General features: G+C 47.1%; 2 protein-coding genes and 1 long non-coding RNA gene across 12 annotated transcripts; 2 read left to right on the plus strand and 1 right to left on the minus strand.

Moving 5' to 3' along the window:
• The first annotated feature begins 104 nt into the window (after positions 1-104).
• Positions 105-2,838, plus strand: LOC111852344 (uncharacterized). Of its 5 annotated transcripts, XR_002840211.2 has the most exons (4): positions 105-1,305; positions 1,438-1,506; positions 1,636-1,768; positions 2,445-2,838. It is a non-coding gene; the product is annotated as an uncharacterized lncRNA (long non-coding RNA). The 5 variants fall into 5 exon arrangements; XR_002840209.2 differs by having other exon boundaries at positions 105-1,506; XR_002840210.2 differs by having other exon boundaries at positions 1,438-1,768.
• Positions 2,839-4,896: 2,058 nt separating this feature from the next.
• Positions 4,897-22,486, minus strand: LOC111852331 (clathrin heavy chain linker domain-containing protein 1). Of its 6 annotated transcripts, XM_023828148.2 has the most exons (14): positions 22,346-22,486; positions 21,949-22,099; positions 20,983-21,170; positions 20,722-20,840; positions 20,244-20,412; positions 19,792-19,907; positions 19,477-19,552; positions 19,153-19,292; positions 18,713-18,869; positions 18,287-18,489; positions 17,138-17,317; positions 15,685-15,738; positions 15,176-15,309; positions 5,321-5,453 (listed from the first exon to the last, which is right to left on the minus strand). In XM_023828148.2, exons 1-13 carry the CDS (start codon positions 22,351-22,353, stop codon positions 15,200-15,202), a joined length of 1,671 nt encoding a protein of 556 aa, XP_023683916.2. In that variant the 5' UTR covers positions 22,354-22,486; the 3' UTR covers positions 5,321-5,453; positions 15,176-15,199. The 6 variants fall into 6 exon arrangements, 5 of the variants coding, with proteins under 5 accessions (XP_023683917.2, XP_023683916.2, XP_023683915.2 ...); XR_011989447.1 differs by having other exon boundaries at positions 5,371-5,453; positions 14,201-15,738; XM_023828147.2 differs by lacking the exon at positions 5,321-5,453 and having other exon boundaries at positions 12,938-15,309.
• A 205-nt stretch (positions 22,487-22,691) lies between these two features.
• Positions 22,692-24,380, plus strand: rps27a (ribosomal protein S27a). The gene is made up of 6 exons (XM_023828160.2): positions 22,692-22,783; positions 22,895-22,959; positions 23,459-23,513; positions 23,631-23,716; positions 23,847-23,978; positions 24,192-24,380. The coding sequence occupies exons 2-6, from the start codon at positions 22,912-22,914 to the stop codon at positions 24,339-24,341; spliced, it is 471 nt and encodes a 156-aa protein (XP_023683928.1). The 5' UTR covers positions 22,692-22,783; positions 22,895-22,911; the 3' UTR covers positions 24,342-24,380.
• The last annotated feature ends 44 nt before the right edge of the window (positions 24,381-24,424 follow it).

Consider the following 24,424-nt stretch of genomic DNA (forward strand, 5'->3'; position numbering starts at 1 on the left):
GCAGAATATTGAAATAGAGGAGACAGCTCGGTGGCCAATTACACTCAATCGCCGCTGACTGATGTCACGGCTGACCAATGAATGTTTGAGAAGCTCTCTCACAGACCCGCCCCGCCCATTTAGGGAGGCATGAGCACGTCTGGCGTGAGCGCCGCGCCCCTCTTGTCTCTTGGGCGAAGCGCAGGTTGTGTCGCCTTTCTGGAGCAGCAGATAAGTGGAATTGTGTGCAACAGCGGATAAAACGACGACACAGTGACTATGACTCTTATCCCCATATGCTAAATGAGATTTGCTCGATGGGTATCACGCGTGAGGATTGTTTGATGGGGTGCCCCTATCTTTGTAATAATGTGAAAGTGTCATCCTAGTTCAATAGCAAAACAAGGTACACAGATCGGATGAAAATATTTACTAGTTAATTGTACACCAAAGTTCTAATGATAAAAGGTAATACTGAGCCTTCTTTTTTGGATGTCTTACTATTTAGCTCAACTGTCTTATAAATTAAGAACTGGGGCAAAGGTCGAGCTGCTGACACGCCCTTAAGATTATTTGAAACTTTCCGTCAAAGTGTCCATATCTGAATAATTAAATGATTATCAAAGAAAGCGAGTTCGATCAAGCATTAAAAAGTGAACGAGCGACAAATTCTATACTACGGGTAGGAAATATATCGGCAGAAGACTGTACAAAGTGTATGTTTGTACATGTTAAAGTTTCATAATCGCATCACTTCTCATCGCTTCTTTATTTTTATCTAAATGTCATGACTTAGTAACTCATGTGTTGCAAATTAAACTTTCGACCCGCTGAACTTAGATTAACTTGCACTCCTGGAAGAAGCTACATTGTTCTATACAAACGTAGTAAAAATACTTTGTAAGGTATCATTAAGATATTTAGTAACAGATTACACGAGAGGGGATAAGTTACTTATTAACTCAATTACTACTCAAGTACAAATAGTAACCGCTTGAAGTACATGAATCGTTATTATTGATTAATGAACATTAGATCAGTACATAACTGACATTTAGTTTCTTGGTGATTAATACATTAAGAGTATAGTTTTGCATTGTTTGTGCTCCCTCAAGTGTTACCAAATATTTTTAATAGACTATGCTTTGTGAGTTGTTTTTATTTAATTCCAATTAAATTTATTTCTACGAAGAGCAGCATAGTTGTCCCAGTGCTCTGCACACAAGCACACATATTTAATTTGGCTTCATTCGTCCACACAAAACCACAGCAATATCAAAGTCTCTTCAACTCCCCTGCCAATGGTGTTGTCTTGCAAATAATAAGGTACGGTATGACTGCTAGCTGGAAATACACATTTAAGTGTGCTGTCTGTCTACACGTGCTCCTGTTTTATTGAAGCTCTCTGTGGTTATTTCTCATGAATGCCAAATTTGATGCTGTCCTGTGCTTATCCAGGACCAGAGATCCCTACAAAAATGTGCATAGAAAAACAGTTAATACATGGAGGCCTATATGTTCTTGGATGTAAGCATTTAAATTCTGCAATACTACATTTCATGATACAATGTTCGTTTTACATGTGTGGGTTACTAATCCTTTCCTTGCTGTGGCGTAACCTCCTCCGTCTTCCTCGTTACTGGTTTGTGCATAAAGGTTCCCCTACAAAGTGCTTGGATTGAAAATTTCTTCCGAAGCCGTCTTGGCTGGCTGAACAGAGACGGCCTCAGGTTACCGCTGCGGCTGCCGGCACGGTATCAGGCGGTCTCTATCCGGAAAGAGGAAATGGGTAAAGTATTTCGGGGGATTTTGGATTGCCGGAGCAGGGAACCTGCATTCACTCTTTAGCATTTTTCATATTTACCAGTATGGTTTCCATGGCATTGATTTTAATGCACACTTTGGTAGCCTGGTCTCACTTACCAGCCACTTACACGCAGTAACCAGTCCTGTGGCACATCGTGATGATCAGTCTGTCAGTGCCTTGGCTCGCCGGTTCATGTAAAAGCCTCATATCTCACCAATTGCTGACTTCAAGCCTGACAGGGTTCCCACTTATCTTTAAATGTTTTGGGAGAATGGTCAGTTACATTCAGTCACATTGTTGCACCCAGTTAATCCTTAGGTGTCGGTATACAATTCAGTCAGTAACTATGTGTCCATTTAGCATGACGTTTCTAATCGATTCAAAGCAGAAAGCAGTCATCAAACGCTGGATTTCATAGTTAGATCATCAGTTATTTTGTACCTCAGAAGGATTGTCCAGTAAGAGAGAACAGCATCATTCAGCCCTGGCTGATCATCATTCCCTATTAGACTCTCAGTTCCTGTCAATTTTTTTTCCCTCAAATGACAAAGCTTAGGTTCCTATGAAGAATGGAGATTAATTTAAGGGAGGCACGGGCACGGACATGGACCCGGGGCACAATGGGAGCGTTTTCACATCGATTGTTCATTCATTTCAGAGCTTTCGACAATGTAATTGCAAGCTGGAACTGGAGGAGGGGGCGGGAGAGGGAACATCCCGCAGCAAGAAGTCCGGGAAGCATCACTTTTTCTTTGGATTGCGTCAGAATGGAAATTATTTTTTTGCTTTAGAGTGTGAGGCATGTAATGAGTGTAATTCCCAGCTGATGAAAGTGGAGGAAAAGGGATTCTGCATTCAGCCTCGAGTCACGTCATGCGGCAAAAACCGGCCAAATGTTCTATAAATCGCAGCTTAAAAACACAGCGCTTTTCTTAGCACGTGACTGTTTACCAGGTATCATGTGCAATTCTGCGTTTAGAAATAGCGTACGCTGCCGTTCTCATATGTGACATTCTCACTTTAAAATAAAAGGCTTGTGTCTGTTAATGTAAGATGCTGTTGTTGTTCCTATTTGGTGACTTTACTGACTTCTGATTCGTTACCCAGGCTGCCATCAGGTCACACCTTTCTGAGCAACACCAATAGGAAGAGAGCTGCAGCTCCCATGTGACGCGGCTCCTAATCCCAGGCTGAGTATATGTGCTTGCTTCCCTCCTGGTCCCCAGTCCCTCTTCTGCGCACAAGGAATGCCTGGACGCTGTTGACTTCAGAACTGGAGACATGCACATGTATGCCTACAGTGAAGGCACAGGCCATAACATGCTATATGAATAAAAATCAATGCCATAGTGCATAGATCAGTTGCTACGCGACGGTTGCCATAACAGCAGCAGGACGGGTGTCCGGGTGATACACAGAGAGAAGTTGCTGTCCCGCCTGGGACGGGAATACCGTGTAAAAGTAGCACATGAAGAGATCAGCAGCCAAAGTGTCAGCTGAGTCTAGTGGAATTAGTCTCTGTCATCATGACTTATTTTTATTGTCGGTTCCTTCTGTGGCTTTTAATTCTAAGAATGGTAAAAAATAAAAAAATAAAAAATCTGAGGGGTAAAAATAAAAATGAAAACAAATACTAATCCCTAGTCACTGAAGACCAAAAGGATTGGAAAACCGGAGGGTGATTACATGACTTTCTAAATGCTGATTTAAGTGTCACCCAGCAAGCTCGAAAGCCCAGTGACTGATGACACAAGAGGAAAATTAGTGCCCCAGTGCCACAGCCGAGAGACGAGTCACACTCCTCGGGTCACGAGCCATCGGCCGGCATGTGCGGAATGGCTCCTCTTGCTGGTGGGGGAAGGGGAGTCTCCAGAGCTGCCAGGGGGGCTCAGGGGTGCCGATCAATAACCTGCAGCACTGAAAGGAGGACAGGTCTCGCCATCTGGCACGGGGGGGGGTCTCACCCACAGGCTTGCGCAGCAGTTTCCTGTGAACAGGCGGTATTATGCAAAACGGTGACTGCGATTCTGCAGTCTGAAGTAAGGTTAAAGGTTTATATTGACAAGACGCTCACTGTGAGATGACTATACCCGATGTGGTAGTGCCAGTTTGCCTGGGAAATGCGGAGGTTTGCCGCCAACCTTTATGTGGAATCATCGTCTCGGACGTGCTCTGGCTACGCTGAAGCAAACAAACAAGCGAGAGCACAGATGCCAACACTGAGATATCGGGAGCAGCCTGAACAAGGTAATTTGCTTTGGAGCTCCGTAATACGCACACTGGTCAAACCATATGCCTGCCATTCATCACATTACATTTACATATTTAGTAATGTCCCAAAGCGACGTGCAAGCAAGGCAAGTAGCACATTGCAAACATTCATGCTGTCAAATGGTGCTTTTCCACTGCCACCAAGAACCGAGTCGTACTGCAAACTATTTCCATCGTGAAGTGTGCAAGTTGTGCCCAAGTCACGACCCCGCTGACATGGACCATTGCGTCACCCCCATCTGATTGGTCGAAATGCACAGAGATATCGGTGTTCTGTGTCAATATGCATGGATTGTCGGAAGGAAAAACTGTATATGCTATATATCGTTCATTATTATTAGAATCACACATCGCAATCTATTAACTTGAAAATTTCTCAGAACTTGAAAACTCCTACTTTAAAAAGTACTATAGAACAACTGAACAGAATGGAGTCAGCTAGGCGTCCATGCAATTAGGCTGTGCTTCCAATAAATGCCCAGGTACAAGCACAAGCGATATTGTTACAGGAGCCACACTGTAACTACACAGCAAAACAACAACTTTTAACAAAGAACCTAATAAGTCATTCAAAGGCAGATCCAGGGCTGCATACATCTGTGTAGACAAACATCTGTCTGTCAGCATGGTTTACATACTGACTGAGCAGCTCAGAAAGTCATTTGTTTTTTCAGTGAGGAACAATTATCTGAGGAAGCTTTTCTCTAGGGACACATCATTTATATTTATGCAATATTAATTTGACAAACAGATATTTTGCCCTGTGGACCCTGTTCAGGGTTTGTTCAGAAGACTGGCTCTCAGTGATGCTCATGGGATGAAGTTCTCAGTCCCAGTTTAATTCAGTTCAATTTATTCATATATAGCCCCATTAACAACAGAGGCGCCCCAAGGCACTTTACATGGGTGTGGTGTGATACATTCCTGCCTCATTTATACAGAATAATTCAAAAACAGGGAAAAAGGAAGACAAAGAAATGAAAGAAAGGAAGCCAGGTGACAACGGAGGAGAGGAACCAAAAACTCCCAAGTGGGGAGAAAGAAAACCTCTGGGGGTCCAAGGTCACACAGCTGCCCCCCCCCGGCACTAACATTATTGAGAAATGAGTGGGGCTGTTTGCTAAGAGCAAGGTGAGAGCCATGGACACACAAAGCCAAAGTCCATCGATCAGACGGCTCTCAACGCCAGCCTGTGTGGGTGGCAGATTGAAAGCTGTGCCCACGATGGTGCAGTTCATGCATCACATCCATGATGTCACCCCTCCGTGGGACTGAAGCAGGACTCCAGCCCAGTGGAGCCTCCTGCCCCGGCTAGGGGGTGCTGAGTGGTCTAGCTCAGTGTTCCCCAACCCGGTCCTCGGGTGTCCCCTGGCCTGTGAGATCAGCTTGCCAGCACCTATAATAATAATAATAATTATTATTATTATTATTATTATTATTATTATAATAATAATAACCCACAACAACATAGATAATGCCTCCTGATCCCTCATATACTGAACTTACTTAAGCCAGCTTTTACATACATGTAAGCATATATATCATTGTAACAATATTACACATCACTGTATATTGCACATTACTGTATATTGCACATCATCACGTGTCGCACATCACTGTATATTGCACATTATTGTATATTGCACATCGTCGTGTGTTGCAAATCACTGTATATTGCACATTATTGTATATTGCACAGTGTACTTTTTCTTAAATTGCACTATCCTGTCCTTTGCACATTTTCTTGTTTAGTTTTTTATTGCACTCCATTTATGTTTACACTGTGGTCCTTGAGCTTTGCCATTTTGACTCTCTGTATACTTGTATAATGTGGAGATGACAATAAAATGACTTTGACACTCTGAATGCCAATCTCTGTTCAACATGCCAGGCTACTAATTAGCCTTTGCACAAGACAACCCCATGTCCCCTCCAGAACTGTTACAACGCCCATTAATCGTGGGCGTTTTTAAGCCCTGCACAGAGCCGGTTCAGCGGTCAGACTCTGACGGGGATGACCATGCATATCCGCCCAGAGGAACTGGGCCATCGTGGTGACCTTGAGATCTCAGCCTAGAGCTGACTCTCTAGCCAAGGTCAGCGAGCCCAGAGCCCACCAAGGCCAGGCTGTCCACCTCCAGGAGTGGAGGCCTTACCTACTGAAGTCTGCAACACAACCCATGAGTTCCTCCATAGTACCAGCTAATTACATTAATATTTAATCGCTCCCTACTATACCGCACTAGGCATGTCCACAAATTGCTGGGATTATGCCGTGTATAAAAACATTGTGTTTAGTTTCAGATACAGCACTGCTGGATGGCAGCACTGAGATCAGTGGTCTGTAACTGAAAGTCTGCCAATATTTTAACAAACCGTGATGAATTAAGCAAAACCCTGTCAGTTAACGTCGTCCAGGGCGGGGGGTGGATGGACTTATCTGCAGGCCCTCGGAGGACATCATGCTGATTTAACTCACAGTTCCATTTTTCCCGAGGAGGAAAGCTCAGGGCAGCCTGTGCATCTCATGACAGACGCTCTCATAACACCAGCGGCGCATTAAGTGACAAACCAGAAATGAGAAAGGACCGGTGTCACGTGTTTTGTGGGCCCTGTTTGCCTTTTCTGGCGGCCCACGGTGGCCGACATGATGAGGGAGCGTGGGGAAGTCAGACATCGATTCATGAAACACGTCTAGAGCAGCGATCGGTTAGCAGTCAGCCAGATGCGGGCTGCGTTGCCATTTAAGGAGCACCATTATTACCACTGGGGCAGCTGCATGGCGGCTAGGTAGGAGAAGGCCTCGAATCGGTGCCATTCTGGCTGATCCTTGTGTTGGGGGGGGCACACACACTGCTTGCAGGACCTCAAAGCCTCTTTTTCGATGAGGCAGGTAACAATGCCTGGGACTGCCAGTGCCAGTGCAATGTTTGGGGGGGGCTCTTATTCCCCCCCCCCCCAGACTCCCCCGTATGACAGGCCTGACATTTAGAACTAGGTCCTGATTAAGTGCCTGGTACACATCCCCTTCATAATACACTAACACAGAGTTATTACCAGGGAAGGGCCTCCCTGTCTACATGGAATGGTTGTACCTTAAGTATATATTATCTGTGCTTGGATCTACAGAACAACAGGGTCGGGTTCTAATCCACTTTGGCCCGGGAGGAGCGACACAGGCGGTGTCGTCTTTCTGCACCCCTGCACCGGTCCGATGACATTCAGCGGCAGAACGTACTAATTAATGAAACGGCGGCGTGTGGAGGCTCTGTGTTTCAGATCAGAACCGGAGGGGAAGGGAACTGAACACGCTCTGCATGCAAGGTTCTTCTCCCCGGTCTTAATATGCTGTGTTCCAGACTTTACTCACTTCATTGAGTTCCTAAGCTGACGTTTCTACAAGAAGCAGCAAATTTACCCGTTTATACACCTGAATATCATACAGCTACAACAGCAGGGTCTCACCCTAAGTTTACAGGCCCATATCTGTAACCATGCATCATATTGCATGCGGCTTTCTATAATATATTTCTATTTTTAGCATTTTTTTTTACCTTTTCAAACCTTTGCTCTTGATTCAGTTGCTAACATTACATGCATCCACATATTACTGTGCTGATGAAACCTCCAGTCTGATTAAGCAGGAATTCATGATTTTATCTACTGAGGCAAAAGCTAGTAAGATCGAAGACAAAGCAGAGAGATAAAGCTGCAAACGGCTGCTCTTATGAAGCAGACACGGGTTCGAAGGCCCGCGAGACACAGGAGATCTCCCACCAATGAGAGGACACTTAGTCTGTGCTATATCACTTATCATCAGAGAGATGCAGCCTACCCACAATTCCTGGCAACTGCCACGTTTGCACCCCCACCCCCACTTCGCGAACACCACCAAAAAAAAAGAGCCCTTAATCAGCTTGATGATGGGGGAGGTGCTTTTCACGACAAAATTCAGTAAGTGATGAGCATGCGGATCAGGTGTCCCCCCCCCAACACTTCTACCGGCGTCTGAAGGTTATCTGAGAGCACGGAGCCAAAGCCAGCTGGTGTCAGCCAGCGACAGCGTTGACGATCGCTCCCTTCTGCTCGGGGAGGAACATCAAGGCAAGGGAAAGGGAATCGCTTGCTAGCCGCAGGAAGAGGAGGGAGAAATCTGCAAGTCATGGGGGGGAGGGATGCAGAGGGGGCGGGGCGGGGTGGGGGGATGGCACTCGGCCTCAGTGGAATCACAAGGCTGATCCGACCACGGCAAGATGAAGGAGTCTCTGCCAGCCTGCAGCGGCCACCCTGTGGCGAGATCCTCTCCCACATCGTTTTGTGCTGGATTCAATGCTGATGAAAGGGCCGCCATTGTGGTATTAAGGCCTCACCACAGCACCTTGGTAGGTGCAAGACATCGATCCACGTCACACTTTCTGCTGACATTTAATTTGATTAATTAATGCCACAGAGGAAGACATTTAAAAACAGAGATCGTGCAGGACGCTGCTCCACATACAAAAACGCCCTTCGAGTCAGATCTCCCAAACATGGAGACCCGCTGCAAAACGACAGGCTCAGCCAAGCGACTTGGACCCAAAGCTCAGCAATGACTCATCAGAGTGCCTGACACGGACCATCCTGTAGGGGGTGCCGCACTTTCCCAACAGGCATGTATGTCGCTCTGATAATTACCACCATTCTCACAATCAACCCATCAAATAAGTTCTTTCAACAGAAAAAAAAAATTGATACACAAGCACAATTTTAAAACCACAAATAATAATTTGCAGACATCTCCAGTTGAATGTTTTCAAATCCATATGAGAAAGTAAAGATTAATTAATTCCAGTGAAACTGCAGGAAGGCCCCAGCTGCAGACAATCCCAGCGTAACCATCCAATCACTGTGTTGCTTTATTATCAGACTGTATGTAACTGGTTGAGGTCACTATTATGCAAATTTATGATGTGGTTCTTGTTATAGATGTATCCACCCCCTTTGGCACTTGAAAGTTTGGCAGAGAAATCTGTGGTCTGTTTGGACTGTTGTGAACGAAAAACGTGCAGTCTGTGACACCTAGGGTGTGACTCGTGAGATCGTGTGTGTGCAGCTAATGAACCGCACGTCTTCTCATGTATTCACACAAGCACACTTGCATAGTTAATAAGTATCTCTTTGTGCATAATAAAAACCAGTTGCAAATAGACACCACCTGCTTGTTTTGATCGTGCAGCGATTGTCACAACAACACTAGTGCCTGAATTCCAGCTGGCAGATTCGGAATTCCCCACATCACTAAGCATGGGATAGGCACAGCCACAGCCCCTGCCCCTTAGCCGGCCACACGGCGCAGGATAGGCACAGCCACAGCCCCTGCCCCTTAGCCGGCCACTCGGCGCACGATAGGCACAGCCACAGCCCCTGCCCCTTAGCCGGCCACACGGCACAGGATAGGCACAGCCACAGCCCCTGCCCCTTAGCCGGCCACTCGGCGCAGGATAGGCACAGCCACAGCCCCTGCCCCTTAGCCGGCCACTCGGCGCACGATAGGCACAGCCACAGCCCCTGCCCCTTAGCCGGCCACACGGCACAGGATAGGCACAGCCACAGCCACAGCCCCTTAGCCGGCCACTCGGCGCAGGATAGGCACAGCCACAGCCCCTGCCCCTTAGCCGGCCACACGGCGCAGGATAGGCACAGCCACAGCCCCTGCCCCTTAGCCGGCCACACGGCGCAGGATAGGCACAGCCACAGCCCCTGCCCCTTAGCCGGCCACAAGGCGCAGGATAGGCACAGCCACAGCCCCTGCCCCTTAGCCGGCCACAAGGCGCAGGATAGGCACAGCCACAGCCCCTGCCCCTTAGCCGGCCACTCGGCACAGGATAGGCACAGCCCCAGCCCCTGCCCCTTAGCCGGCCACTCGGCACAGGATAGGCACAGCCCCAGCCCCTGCCCCTTAGCCGGCCACTCGGCACAGGATAAGCACAGCCCCAGCCCCTGCCCCTTAGCCGGCCACTCGGCACAGGATAGGCACAGCCCCAGCCCCTGCCCCTTAGCCGGCCACTCGGCACAGGATAGGCACAGCCCCAGCCCCTGCCTCCGCTACCAAACCCCCCAGCACAGGACGCATCCGCCATCCGAGAGGCAGAGATTCCAGAGCTGTTTTGTTTGTCCTCATTCAACCTTTGAACATGGTAACAGCTACTGATGTGGCCCAACTGAGATGTCGCAGTGTGAGAGGCTGGTGCTGGAGGGGTACATCCCAGAACAAGAAACAGGCCTGGAAAAGCTACCAAAAAACACCGAATACCCACAGGGTGTCGGGAAGTGGGATCATAACGGGGGAATGGGGCACACTGAATACCCCAGAAAGCGGCACCAGGACAGCTCGACTTAGAGCAGATTGCTGGATGTCCGCTAAACACACCGCACAGATTCGACAGGGAGAGGACGCTCTTGGGTAATGGCAGGTTGGCGGATAAATCCGCGTCTAATTAGGACAATTTCTGCCTCACAAGATAACGTACTTTAGATATGCAAATCGGGTGCATGTATCACTTGCTATGTATTGAAAGGCCTAAAAAAGACATGATTCATGTAAAACCCTCTTTGAAGTGTTTTTTCTTTATCCACAAACCCAACAGCCTATTGCAAGTCCCCAAGGATGCTGGGTGGCGATTATCATCCACATCACATCTAAATGGAGGATGTTTCCTATAAGAGACTGGTGATCAGTTAGCGCCCTACGAGGTGCACTAGGTGGCAGCGAGGAGACGGAGAGGAGGCAGAGTGTCCTGCAGAGAAATGGGGGCAGCGCTGCCTTAGCCAGAGGAATTATAAAACCGGGGGGGGGGGGAAAGCGGCACTGCAGCAAGCAGCAGAGGCGCAAGAGAACCTGCTGCAATCCTGCACTGGGGCCAAATGCGAGGCACGCAAGTGGGTTTGCCGTTCCGGAATACAGAAACAGCAACAGATCCATCAGCGAGGAGGGAATGTGGCCCAAAACAGGAGCTGCTGGAGACCAGAAAAGGGCTCGGCGCTCAGATGAGAGAAACCGCAAAACACTGATAGACGGTCACATCGCTCCACAGGATGACAGGCGGCTGGCAAGTGAAGCCGTCGGCGTCAACAAGCTCGGACACGAACCTCGTCAGAGCCGCAAAGCGACAACACACAGGCAGCAAGTGCTGTGGGACTTCATCGTAAATGGCATTTATTTATCCTGCTGTTTAGCTGGGAGCAGTAGGGCCTGCTGGGGGGGGGGCAGTGACAGCAGTTCTGTGTGTGGAGGAGGTGGGGGCTGGCAGCCACAATGCTAACTTCTGTTAATACGATTATGCCAGTAACTGCAAAAATATCCGTTATTATAGTTAAAAAAGACAGCAGGCACAGAGTAAATATAGGCACAGACATCTGACAGGCTTACTGCAAAATAATAATGGCCGAAATGCGTAAATAATAGACGGTCAAACAGAACAGGAGTTGGTAAGAATCTGTCTGCAATATTCAAATGCGAGCAGGCAAATTTAATAGCCACCATATTCCAGTACAAGGTGTGACAAACATAAACAGGGGGCCATGAGGCTGGCTTCAGAGCAGCAACTGCTATCAGATGGACGGCAGGCAAATCAGCCCGACCACCTGATAAGGAATCCGATTCCCCGCACAGACGCCCCCCCCCCCCAAGGATGTGACTGGGGGCCGTGAGAACAGCATGATGGGTGACACACGTCCAGGTTGGGGAGACACTTCGAACAAACGGAATGAAGGTAATTAGCACATCTGCTAAAAGAGGAAACATAACAGGGCAGAACACAGGAAAACCTTTCAAACAGCCTTGCTGGGCTCATGGAGAAGCATCATCACCTCATGCTTGTTATGCTTCAGATAACAAACAGCCTCCATCACATCCCTGAATACTCAGTCCAAATTTAAAGCATAACACAAACATCTGAATTTTTACAGAATCTTCTAGAATGAGGCTCAGGGCATTAAAGACAGATATTCAAAAAATCTTGTGCTGCTTCTCATATTAGAGGGACATTCATTTGTCCTGGAATAGGTGCAGCGGCTGCCCTCGCTTCTGGAACATTCTAGGTGACGCATGTCTTAATGCGCTCCTCAGCGTATAAAAACACCCCTCGAGTCAAAGTTCCCACATGTGAAACGTGGAGTCCTGTCGCCCACAGATGGGACTCGGACCCAAAGGTCAAACAGAAGCCCACAGGGCCGGCGGGTTTCTCACAAAATACACAGTCATGTGATCCCTGATAAAATCATATCGATGGACTGTGGCTGTGGAGTAGGATGGAGCTGACACGAGCTGCAGGAGCTGCGATAATAATCACCCTCCCCCCCCCCCCCCCGGGGGTATTGTTGTCGTACCAGACAGGACTGCGTGTCTCTGCCCAGCGCAGCCCCCCCCCCCACCACCACCACCCCCGTGTTGATCTATCCCTGCAGCTGCGCACTGCCATCAGAGGGACCCACACACACACACACACACACACACACACAGTCCCAGCTCTGCTCCACACTGCCCCCCCCATTGCAGGGAGGGGATGATAGTCAGCAGGGCCGATGAGGATTTGGAGACGCTGATATAACAGGCTCTCCCACTATTATTCTGTTTTTATATCATTTTCCCTCTCTCCCTCCCCATTTTTCTGCTGGCACAGCTTTTACATCCCATTGGACCCCCCCCATCCCCCCCCATCCCCCCCCGGCTCCATGGCTACCGTCTGCACGCACACCCATGCACTCACATACAGGTTTGTAATTATATCTTTGTGGGGACTCTCCATTCATTTTTATGGGGAAAACTCTAATCCCAACATGTCAACCCTAACCCCTACCCAGCCCTAACCTCAGCCATAAGCAACCAAACATAACACAAGACTTTTGGCACTTTTCATTTTTTGATTGTGGAGACCTGAAAAATGGTTTGTTTTTTTACATGGTTTACAATGTAAAAATAACAGGTTATTATCATTTATTGCATTATGGGGGCCATTTGGTCCCTAATCCACACACACACACACACACACGTAGGGTGAACATATCCTTGTGGGGACTATTCATTCATTTCAATGGGAAAAATGCTAACGATGAAACCGGCCCCCATAAGGGAAAAAAACCGGATATTTATCACGTTATGGGGACATTGTGTCCCCATAAGGATAGGTAAACCCGCTCTCTCTCTCACACACACACACACACACACACACACACGCCACCGACTCCCTGCAGCGCTGTCTTGATGCCACCAGTCTTTTCGAACACAGAAGCTTCAGACTGCGGTGCAGAGGCCATTAAATCAGATACACCTGAAGGAGTCACACACCATTCCCTTATTCAGCTGTATACTCATATACCTGTAGTACGATTCCAACGGCATTTACGCCTGGATGACACATCCCATAATAAAGATATCAGAGTATGCGGGAACAGAGGGAGGGGTCCTGTTGGAAACCAGCTAGAGATCAGTTCTCTTGCAAAAAATCTGATAACTGAGCTTGAAGTCTGTTTTGTTGGCCCTGGGTCAAGGTTTGCCAGCGCAGTGCACAGCTCAGCGGCCCTGTGAGCTCAGCGGTCCTGTGAGCTCAGCGGCCCTGTGAGCTCAGCGGTCCTGTGAGCACACAGGCATGGCTGCACTGCTCCTCATTCCGACATCCCAATCCCGAAATCCCCAGGTGAGAAATCACTTCAGAGTGGTGTTCCTCACAGACCCCAAACGCTGGGATACACAGCACCTGCTGCACCACCATGATGCAGCATCAAATGATTTGTTTTACACAAATCAAGAGGCAGGTAAACAGATACAATCAGTAAAAATGACTTTGGGTCTAGTTCAGTATAAAGTCCATTAACATGTACAGCAGCTCAGCAAAATCAGGGTGTTACCCTAATCACGTTACTCTGATCAGTTGTCCATCTTCGTCTCCTGTTTGACATGAACATTAATGAATCCACAACTTCATGACAGTACCGATTACCCTGATTTGTCATTGCATGGAGAACGCTTTCATATCAAATGGCCAGTGATGTCACCTGTGAATACTGCCTTTCTCTAGCTGGGATTTAGCAAAGAAACAGTTTGTTTAGTATCCCTGAGATATCCGGTTAAAACTATTTTCGTCCGAACTTGAAACAACTACCTACCTGAAAGACAAACGAGGTATCAATGCATCAAAGTATGGGTGGAATTACCGCGTGCCGTCAATCACTGGTTTGATCCAACGGGAATCAATAAAATAGCCTGTTTTAAAAGGATGATGTCATCCAGGGTTAAATCAGGTGCAAAGGGATTCGATTTCTATTGGTGGGTAACCATTGGGGGGGGGGGGACAACAGTGACATCATAGGCATGCTTCTGGTTCAAGTTCAGGGAGGACGATCTGCTTACGATTTCACTCCAGTGATCCAGTTGTATAACTGGGTAAAGTCTGAAAATGATCAACTAAGCAACATGATCTAAATTCCCATATAGAAAAGCTGTGTTAGTTTGTGTACTATGAGTTTGATAGTGACACTGTGTTTGTCTACAGAGGGCACAGCAATGACTCTGAATTCTGATATTAGATCAAGCTGCCCCCCCACCCATCCGTCGGGACCACAATGAAGCCTCTGTCTCTGGGGCTGACCCAGTCCCCGGTCCCCAGGCCCTCCTTTGTACCCGTGAGGTCGGGCTGGTGTAACAGCACTCAGCACAGAAACAGAGGCCACTGTCCTCTCACTGCCGCCCCCGGACACTGCCGACGTTCAAAGGGGAGGCTGGGACAGCGAGGGCCGTGCCGAGACTGAGAATGTGGCCTTCGGCGCCGGCGTGTTTACGGGGCCGGGCCAGGCACAAGGGCTTAAGCATCATGCTCTCTTTGTTTCTTATGTGCTTGAAAAAACATTTCAATTGGAAAAAAAGAGGCAGCATTATAACAACAATGCATTATTTTACATTTAACTCTTACACTTTTATCCAAAGTGAGGGTTAGAATTCATGCAAGATCCCTGGGACTCAAACCTAGAACCTGTACACTATACAATGCTTTCCTTTGTTAGGCTACAGGAGTTTTTTTCCAGCAAGAGAACTGCCTTGTAGGCGTGACATAATTCAGGCCAAGGGCTCACGCTGACAGATACCTGCTCCTCCTTCTCCATTCAAAGCTAAGGACCCGCTATATTTTTGGAGATTTCTTGCCAGTCCACCTTCATCCTCCTACCAGCTGCAGCTGTTGTTGGGAGATGTGTATCCGTGAGGGAGGACCAATGGCAAGCTGGGTGCACAGAACGAAGGGATGCCATTGGTTTAACTGGTCGCAAGTGCTTTATAGACCGACGCATCAGTTCAGGGGATTATAAGCTGGTGAACAGCACTGAGCGTTCCATTCAGTCTGCTGGAACTGTGATGCCCTGCCCCCCATCCAACCAGCCCACCCACCCTCCACTACATTACGTCAGATTCCAAACAGAGTCTTGGCCCCATGTCTCCCTCTAGTGGCCATCCCTTCACATGAATACATGCTCCATCAGCCTGGCACCCTCAGCATCTGGTGACAACAGCACAGTGCCGTCTTGAGAGGTCAGGACCGTCAGGATCTCCTGGGCCAGTCGGGACCGGTTCTGCTCTCTGCAGTGCTTGGCAATCTCACCCCACCCCTCTGGTGTCCATCCAACATCGTCCAGGATGGCCTCCTGCAGGAAACCTGCAGCAGAACCGGCCGCAGAGCCGGGGGGGCAATCTGATTACACAGCACCAGGGGGTTAAAAGCTGCAGTAAGGCTACAAGCCTGGCAGAGAGCTGAGAGTGACTCAGCCACCCCCACCAGTCACAGCACCCGCATTCACAGGAAGTGACATCACTGCGCTGCTGCATGCACCTTTGTCCAGATCATTTTTACACTTTAGGGAGTTGGACAGAAACGTAATGAGCATATCCGTCTATTCACCCACCTGATTCCGTGCGTGACGCGGCCCCACGAGTGATTGCTCTGAGACCACACACCTTCCCCCATAAAATTGCCAAATGAACTGAAATGTATCAATGTCGATTCATTTTGTTTGCTATTAAAAGTGTAATCTGTCTTGCTAATTGAACTGCACAAGAGAGGATTAACTACCAGTAACACTGATGCTGATGACTGACAAGGTTCACAAGCGCCCGCAGGCGCCGATTCACAGCATTCATTCATTCTGTCACGTGCACGTGAACAGAAACATTTTGTGGAAACCCAGAGCGAAGCTTCATCATTTCGCATGTCATCTTTCGCCATTGGCATTTGTGAATATTGTAAAGAAAACCATTATCATTGAGTTTCGAGTTTGATTGTCAGGGCTAAGACTAGTTTGGTAGTTACATTGCTTAGTTAGCCAGCTATGATCAAGCTGAGCTCAAGGCCCTGAAGCAACACTGTAGCCAATGTTCTTCAAGCAGAAGATGCACTTTGGTGACAATACATTCAAGTCCCTGGCCAACTAAAATAAGAGAGAGACCTTTTTTCGGTCATACTGCCAGTTGTCCACAGCGTGCTTCCCTCATTTTAAAAATCACCATCTGCTGCTGCACTATGTGAGACATCTGGGACTATGTGAGTAGATACCAGTCAAGCCCCAGGGTGCAATGACCCTTCCGATCAGGCATGGGGCAGTCATAGGTTTTTTCTAAACCCGGTTAAGGTGCATATACCTTTAAGGGTTATATTCAAAAGGAAGGGGCTGACGGGGCTGACGGGGGGGACGGGGGGGGGATTACTTACACGTCCTGTTTGTAGTTCATATTGTTCTCCACTGTTTGTGCTGTTACTGGGTCACTGTAAACCACTGGTAAGCCCAAATCCACTAACTCCAGAAGGCCTGCTTAAACCAACATCTTCATATGGACCTTAAGTTTATGCTTTTGTGGTTTCGAGTACTATACTGCATATATTTTTTGCATTTGTGTTTCCCCAATACACCTTATATAACATAACCACCTTCTGGCTGAGGACCCCGATGTTCATGCCCTGTGTCGGCTGTAAAACTGCCTGTTAGAACTGCAAACCAGCTGCTTTAGTGAATGGGCTTCACTCTCAGCCCTGCTGGGTGGGATTGCCCATGTCTGCTCACCTGGAGCCCTGCTGCGGATGCTCTCCAGCAGCTGGAAGGCGAGCTCCTCCCTGCCGCTGGCCAGGAGGGTGTCAGCGACAAAACCCAGGGAGAGGACAGCCGGTCGGCCATGGCCCTCCGTGGTCAAGCCCTGGACCAGGGCCAAGCTGGGGCAGCGCTTCAGAAGGTACAAGTAGTCATCTGCAAACGGGAAACAGCTCAGAGACACAGCAGTCGGCACACAGGCACGTGAAGTAGCACCGTTTCAAACATCAATGGGAAGAAACTAAATCATGGTCGATTCCACTGGAAACCATTTCGGAACATTTTGGGTGAGGTGAGGGCACTTGAATTTGAATCAGAGCTACACTTCCATCTCCATAATGTGTCTCTGGAGAACAAATATGTCAAATATTGTTGTAAACATATGGTGGCAGGGTTTTGTTGGGCAGCCCGCTTAGCTTAATTAAGCACATGCTGCGAGCCGAAGAAGGGGATTGGGCCAGAAATGTGCTCACACACCGGTGTGGCTGATCTGCGAATGGTGTGGTACCATCACACCCCTACAGGACATCACGAGGCCCTTAATCTGCTGGGCTCCCACAGACGGGCCCCAGGGAGCCACCTGTAAGCCTGACGCCTACCGGACAGCCACCTGCTGTCAGGAGCAGATGGCGGGACCCCTGCCGGCGATCACCCCCTCCTGTACAGATGGGGGAGGGGACCTCCTCCCTGGCTGCTTGCCACAGTGGGCAGCAGGTAGCATAAAGATCAAGGACAAAAGGTATTTGCTGAAAGCCTTTAGCACTTCTACATTTTCAGGCGGCATTTAACCTGAATTTACACGTCAAATCTGAATATTGCATTTAAAGGTACTACTTATATTAAAAACATCAATTGCGCATAATTGATTTGTATTAGCCAAATTAGGGTTTTTTGTGATAATTTAGACCTAAATTGAACATTTGTGCTCGAATGTTTTTAAAGTTACAGAAACCAGGGCCCATCTGCCAGGTTTCACCTTCATGGAAATATTCTGTGGGTGTTCTCTTGCCCGGCTGACGAACCAAGGTGCTGGGAACACCTGGAACCAAAGGCTATCCAGGGCCTGAAGGGGAGGGGGGGGGGCATGCCTGGCTGTGCCTGATTGGGCACCAGCACAGTCCTCACCCAATGAGAATGCCCCGTCCTGCTGGCCCATCGCTAGCGCAGTGTGTGTCATGCCCCTGCTGCAGAGACAGGCTGCAGCCTTCCTGCGGGCTCTGCAGGCGCTGTACACCAGCTGTGCCAGGGTCAGGCAGGTGTCGGCTACCCGCGGGCTGGCATGCCGGTACGAGCAGATCACATCCCCCAGAGTCTCTGAGCAGGTCAGCCTGCGAGTCCATAAAGCGTGAGAAACCACTGCGTCACAAAAGCGTTAGGAGCACAAACCACACACAGACGCACTGTGACAACATGTTTCCGTGAGGGACCAACTGAAAGCACCACAAAAACATCCCAAACACCCAAAATGTTATTAATTATTTACTGTCCTCATTAAGGATTAAAAGGATCTGTTCACTTTCAAACAGCCTCAGGCTACCGTCTGACCCTCACTTTTTCTGTGTGACCCAGTGTGCGACCAGCTCCAAGCAGCTGTGCTGCAAGGCGTACTTCACCAGCGCAACAGACAGCTGCTTGCTGGGCGGCCGTATCCCAGCATGCACTGAGGCCATCGAAGACTGGATGAAGAGCAATACCGATTCCCCTTTGGCTGGGAGAGACATAGCGCATGATTATTTAAAAACTGATAGCTGTGTGTTTGTAATGAAACCTCTTTAAAATTTTAATTTTAAAAATCTGTTATGCTTGAAATCCTATTTACTAATTAAACAAGTCAACCTAATTTCCTTAGAGAAAAAACATTGCAGTTAATTACGGTTTACATTAATTATAAAACGGCAACATGTTTCTGCTCGTTGTTGGATGGCTCTATAAAAGCATAGCCACGGAAGCCTGTTATGACCCCTTATGAAGCACATTCATATGAGCGCTACCATTTTCGACTGGCTGTGATGCACCGCTGATCCTCTCCATGGTCTCCATGTCCCTTGGCAGCTCTTGAGGGGACCTGGCGTCAGGGATAAGGATGTCTTCATCGTCACCCGAGAACAGACCTTCTCTGAATCTGTTGAATCTGAGGGGCCAATCGCATTGCCACAATGTGGAGGAATATCACAATCCGAAGACCTATCACATGCTATGAAATGCTGACCACGCAGGGCAGCCTGCAGAATTATTGAAGACAACGTTATGCAGCATCATGATCAACATCAGTCAACAGCAAAAGTGACAGCGAGAAGACAAACTGCTCAACACACTCCTTCAGCAGCCAAGAGGCACTGCCATCTTCTATGCAGAGCACTGACATGATGCTTTCCGTGTCAGAATCCGGACCTGGAAGACAGTAGATTTTTCCCCATTCGTCAACAATAGCTTAGACCCTCTAAAATACCATGAAGGGTTTAATCAAACAAATAACATGAAGCAAATACAATAAAGATCACCACAATGTCAGGATGGTTTCTATCTCAGTAAATAGCGCGTTAAGCCTAACCAGAGCAAGTGTTGGTGGAAGCCCAACTGAAGGATCTAAATGACAAACTTTTTCCACTGACACCACGAAATGGCACAACCTTTGAGCTCTGAAGTTTTCCAAAGGACTGAGGACAGGAACTCCATCAACGGGAGCGCTCTTCTCGATTTCTCCCAGGACCGTAGAGAGCCATTAATAAACTTCAACTGTTTGTTCCTAGTCAGAGAAATTAAGTTAGTTGGGTTCTTTTACCTCCTCTATCATTATAAATGACAACACAACAGTATCATTTAACATCCCACCTGGGCTGTCCATAAGTTAGCAAGAAATTAAGCTAATAGCAACCAAATAGTGCAATCTCATGTGTCACCATTAGAGGGCATATGAGCATCATTAAAAAATGCTTCTCAGAGCCAAAATGGGTTAAAGCTTCCCTCAGTGTTGTACCCGCCCACTAGACTAGGAAATGTACACCTCCATGCCAGAGTTTACTCTGCACCCTGTCCCGTGCGCTCTGCTCCCTCATGTGGGGGACATTCTCTGTATTCTCACCGAAAGCTTAGTCTCTTGTTCTCCCTGAGCAGCTGGTCCCTCAGGGTCTCTGCACTCATCCTGCCGTCCAGCTCGGACCTCGGCGGACTCGCCTTGCTGCTGGGCAGCTCTGGCCGCTTCTGCTCCCACCTGTTCAGGCGCCCCTGGCTCATCTCCTTCACCGTTAGACCTAAAGAGCGTTATTCCATCTAGAGTTGTGGTTAGTTAGGCACTTTGAGCCAGGAATCTGCAGATTAGCAGTCAGACTTATTGCTTGCCTTGGATTTAGTCACAAATACAGGCTAATAAACCACTAATTTGACAAGCCTGCAGAATGGCAAGCAACACTATTACAAGATACAAGACAGGTTGGGAATATTTAAAGTCAAACATGATATCCTGACTACCTCAGCTTCAGTGTGTATTCTTCCCCCACAGAAAGTGCTTATGAAATGCAAGTCATAAATGAAAATAAGCATCATGGCATCACCCTTCATACCTGGATTCTGGAAAAAAGGCCTTACATGCTCCTGGGGAGATGTTCTCTCAGTCTGCAGAGTCCTCAGTCTGCTGATTTCAGTCCGCAGCTCAGATGTGTCCTTCAGGATTACGGTGATCCTGTGGTGAAAGGGCAGTGAATGTTTGCTAGATGCCTGCAAGGCTAAAGAAGATGGCTTCCACTTCAAAAGGATCATTTGATGTAGTCTGGCTATATTATCATTATATTATTGTTATTAAGTGAGGTGCAATGCCAGCAGACCTCTCCTGGAGCTGGGCAGATCTCTTGTGGTGGTTGATTAGAGAGACCGGCTCAGAGAGAGTGGATTTCAGTCTTGCCTGGACCCTCTGGGCATCATGGTGCTTTCTTTTCACGGCCTGAATGAAATGGTCGTATTCCCTCTTGATGGAAGCAAGCACCATTTTATACACGGTTGTGTGCTCAATTACCTGCAATAAAAGAGGTAGAAATCCCCTTTAACTAGGGTGACCAGATAATCCATGTCAGGGAGGACACTTTGAGCTACTTCGGGTTTTACAAACTAATTTCAAATTGAAAGGCTCCTGTGTTCGGCTAATTAGTTCAGTTCTTCTTGTGCTTTGACTGGTTCATTTCCTTGACTGAAAGACTCATCCAGTTGTTTCATAATAGCATTAGTGACACATGCACGATTATAGGAGACTGACCAATTAGCACACAGCGAGAACTCAGTGCTAAAGTGAAATTCAGGTCCTTTTAATTGAAATGGCAATTTACAATTCCTGTCCTAGCTCAGAGTGTCCTCCCTGACATGGATTATCTGGTCACCCTACCTTTAACATCTGTTCCGACAAAATGTGAACTTTATTTGTCTTCATCATACTCTCAGAGCTCTGTAGGTCTAGGGTGACCAGATCATCCATGTCATGAAGGACACAGCTAGGGCAGGATTTGGAAACTACCATTTCAATTAAAAGGACCTGGATTTCATTTAAGCGCTGAGTTCTTGTTGTGTGCCTCCTGTAATCATGCATGTGTCACTAATGTTAATGTAAAACAGCTGGATGAGTCTTTCAATCAAGGAAATAAACCAGTAAAAGCACAAGAAGAACTATTTAGTCAAACACGGGGACCTTTCAGTTTTACAGTAGTTTGTGAACCTGAAGTAGCTCATAGTGTCCTCCCTGACATGGATTAGGTGGTAACCTTATTTAGGTCTAGTTCAGCCTATTCTGGTTTGGTTGGTACCATATCAAACGCAGCACTGTAGATAATATAGCGTTGTTCATCAGCTTCGGTGCATGGCAGGTGTTTCTTTTCGCTTTCTATGAACTCATACACGGAGTCTAAAAAGTTTTTGTCACTAGAAGATTCAACTGATGTCAGGATTCCCCCTCCCCTGAAAAAAAAAAGTTAAATAAAATAGTACACAAAATAGCAGTTTCAGTTGTCGACAGTAATGTATTATGATAGATCACAGCCAGAAAATAGGCTGTATTACGTAGATTTATAAGAGGCAAAACATTATAATGTGCACGGTTACCAAATCTAGTAAGAAATAGCAATAGTAATTTAGTGATTATATCATACATAAAAAATAAGTTGTTTGTTATGAACCGGACTCAGAAAATTATGTAGGTCTTACTTCAGCATCTTAATGTTCCATGTAAACTGGCCCTCACAGCGTGTCTATGCGGCAATATATGCATACAAATTTTGACATACTTCTAAACAAAAATAAACGGAAGTTTGATTCCGTATCCAGCAAAGTCACTAAGGAAATCCAGACGTGAGGCGGTTGTGGGTAATGTAGTTTAAACGTAAAGGTGAGCGCCTTGAAATGATTAAAATATTTTAAATATGTATTAATATTAATATTAAAATATGTATTATTTTGATTCCATCAAAATAATACATCTTAATAACTATATACATGGTAAAATAAAACATGTTTGGCATCAATAAAAGAGCATTTTGTACAGGCATTTTTAAGACACCTAGTCCCTGCTCACGCGTTGAGAAAACCCTGTCGCGCCCCGGTGTGGTCCTCTTCTCATGATCCGCCATTAGCAGGAGGCTTGTGGTGAGTTGCGGCTCTTCGTATAAATTAGAAAATTGTCTTAATATAGTTGACTTTTTCAAGATATTTTGCGATCGAAATGTTCTTCAAAGCACTGTTTACTTTTATGTGCAGGTGGAATCTGTTCCAAAATGCAGATTTTCGTGAAAACCCTTACGGGGAAAACTATAACCCTTGAGGTGGGTTTCGCCGCGGGTTTCCTTCTTCATTGCTCAGCATTATAAATAGATATGCCAATCGGTGTAATTAAAAAACGTTATTTTTTAAGTAAATGGGTTGGAGTTTGTATTTTCCTGTTGTTTAGTTGACCATTTAATCGTCTTATTCAGTATTGCCGCAGCCAGTGATTTCATTCACACGTGTGTCTGGCCTATGATACATTTAGCTTACGTATTAAAAATGTGCAAGTTTGAAGTGATACTTTTATTAAGCAAATTAGCCAATAAGCAGGTCATGGTGTGGATTGCCATCGCTTTATGGCATTTTTTGCAATCATAGCCGTACGTTAGTGATTTAGTTACGATGTGACATTACATCGCCTATAGAAAATAAACGTTCTATAGGATCAGCCCATGCCGCTTAAGTCTGTTACTTAACATGTAAAATGTCACCTACCTGTAATTTCAGGGTTAGTGATTAATGAGCTTTGACTTTATACAACGCAATGTGTGTCAATAGGTTGAACCATCAGATACCATCGAAAATGTGAAGGCCAAGATCCAGGACAAAGAAGGTACGGATTTATACTTAAGCATTTGCACATTTATAAGTTTTGCGGGATTTATAACAGTGTTTAGGTGGCCTTAAATCGCCCGGTTTAGTGTCTTGTAACACCAGAGCCTCTTTGCAGGTATACCCCCTGATCAGCAACGGTTGATCTTCGCTGGCAAGCAGCTGGAAGATGGACGTACTCTGTCTGACTATAACATTCAGAAGGTGAGTCTGGTTTCTGTACTGATGGCTCCCCCCACCCCCCGACTTGGGGAATGGTATGGTCGGGAGATGGGAATTGGACTTTGCTGGATAGCTGGGGTTGGACAGCAGCTCAGCTCCTGTCTGTGTACAGGAGTCCACTCTGCATCTGGTGCTGAGGCTGCGTGGTGGCGCTAAGAAGAGGAAGAAGAAGTCCTACACCACCCCCAAGAAGAACAAACACAAGAGGAAGAAGGTCAAGCTGGCTGTGCTCAAGTACTACAAGGTAGGATCTCCTGCAGTGCCCAGCTGGTCCTGAGTGACGGCCATGTGGTCCTTCTCAGTGGAGTGGGTTAGGTCATCTCAGGTGTGATTTTATTTCTTTGGATGCACACTAAGGCGCGAATTGATTTGACAGTTGCTCAGTCAGGCTAACAGGTTATTCTTGCCATTGTAGGATGACAGACGGTGTAGCCTCATGATCTTAATTCTCCCCCAGGTTGACGAAAATGGCAAGATCCACCGGCTGCGCCGCGAGTGCCCTGCGGAGGAGTGCGGCGCCGGCGTGTTCATGGCCAGCCACTTCGACAGGCACTACTGTGGCAAGTGCTGCCTCACTTACTGCTTCAACAAGCCTGAGGACAAGTGAGCGTGGACTGGACTGGAGTAAATAAATAGTCTTGAGATATTTGCTGTGCTGTGCCTCGTCATTTCACTCCGGCTTTAACAGAA

The sequence above is a fragment of the Paramormyrops kingsleyae genome, chromosome 3 (genome assembly GCF_048594095.1).
Source record: "Paramormyrops kingsleyae isolate MSU_618 chromosome 3, PKINGS_0.4, whole genome shotgun sequence".
Lineage (NCBI taxonomy): Eukaryota > Metazoa > Chordata > Actinopteri > Osteoglossiformes > Mormyridae > Paramormyrops > Paramormyrops kingsleyae.

What these genes read in the sequence shown, in the direction of transcription:
- rps27a (XM_023828160.2), top strand. Translation starts at nt 22,912, where the DNA reads ATGCAGATTTTCGTGAAAACCCTTACGGGGAAAACTATAACCCTTGAG. An exon ending in CTGACTATAACATTCAGAAG is followed by an intron (nt 23,717 to 23,846) that starts GTGAGTCTGGTT and finishes GTCTGTGTACAG; the next exon opens with GAGTCCACTCTGCATCTGGT. An exon ending in CTGTGCTCAAGTACTACAAG is followed by an intron (nt 23,979 to 24,191) that starts GTAGGATCTCCT and finishes ATTCTCCCCCAG; the next exon opens with GTTGACGAAAATGGCAAGAT.
- LOC111852331 (XM_023828146.2), bottom strand. An exon ending in TCTGCCCAGCTCCAGGAGAG is followed by an intron (nt 20,841 to 20,982) that starts GTCTGCTGGCAT and finishes CTTTCACCACAG; the next exon opens with GATCACCGTAATCCTGAAGG. An exon ending in GGACGGGGCATTCTCATTGG is followed by an intron (nt 17,318 to 18,286) that starts GTGAGGACTGTG and finishes TCCCGTTTGCAG; the next exon opens with ATGACTACTTGTACCTTCTG.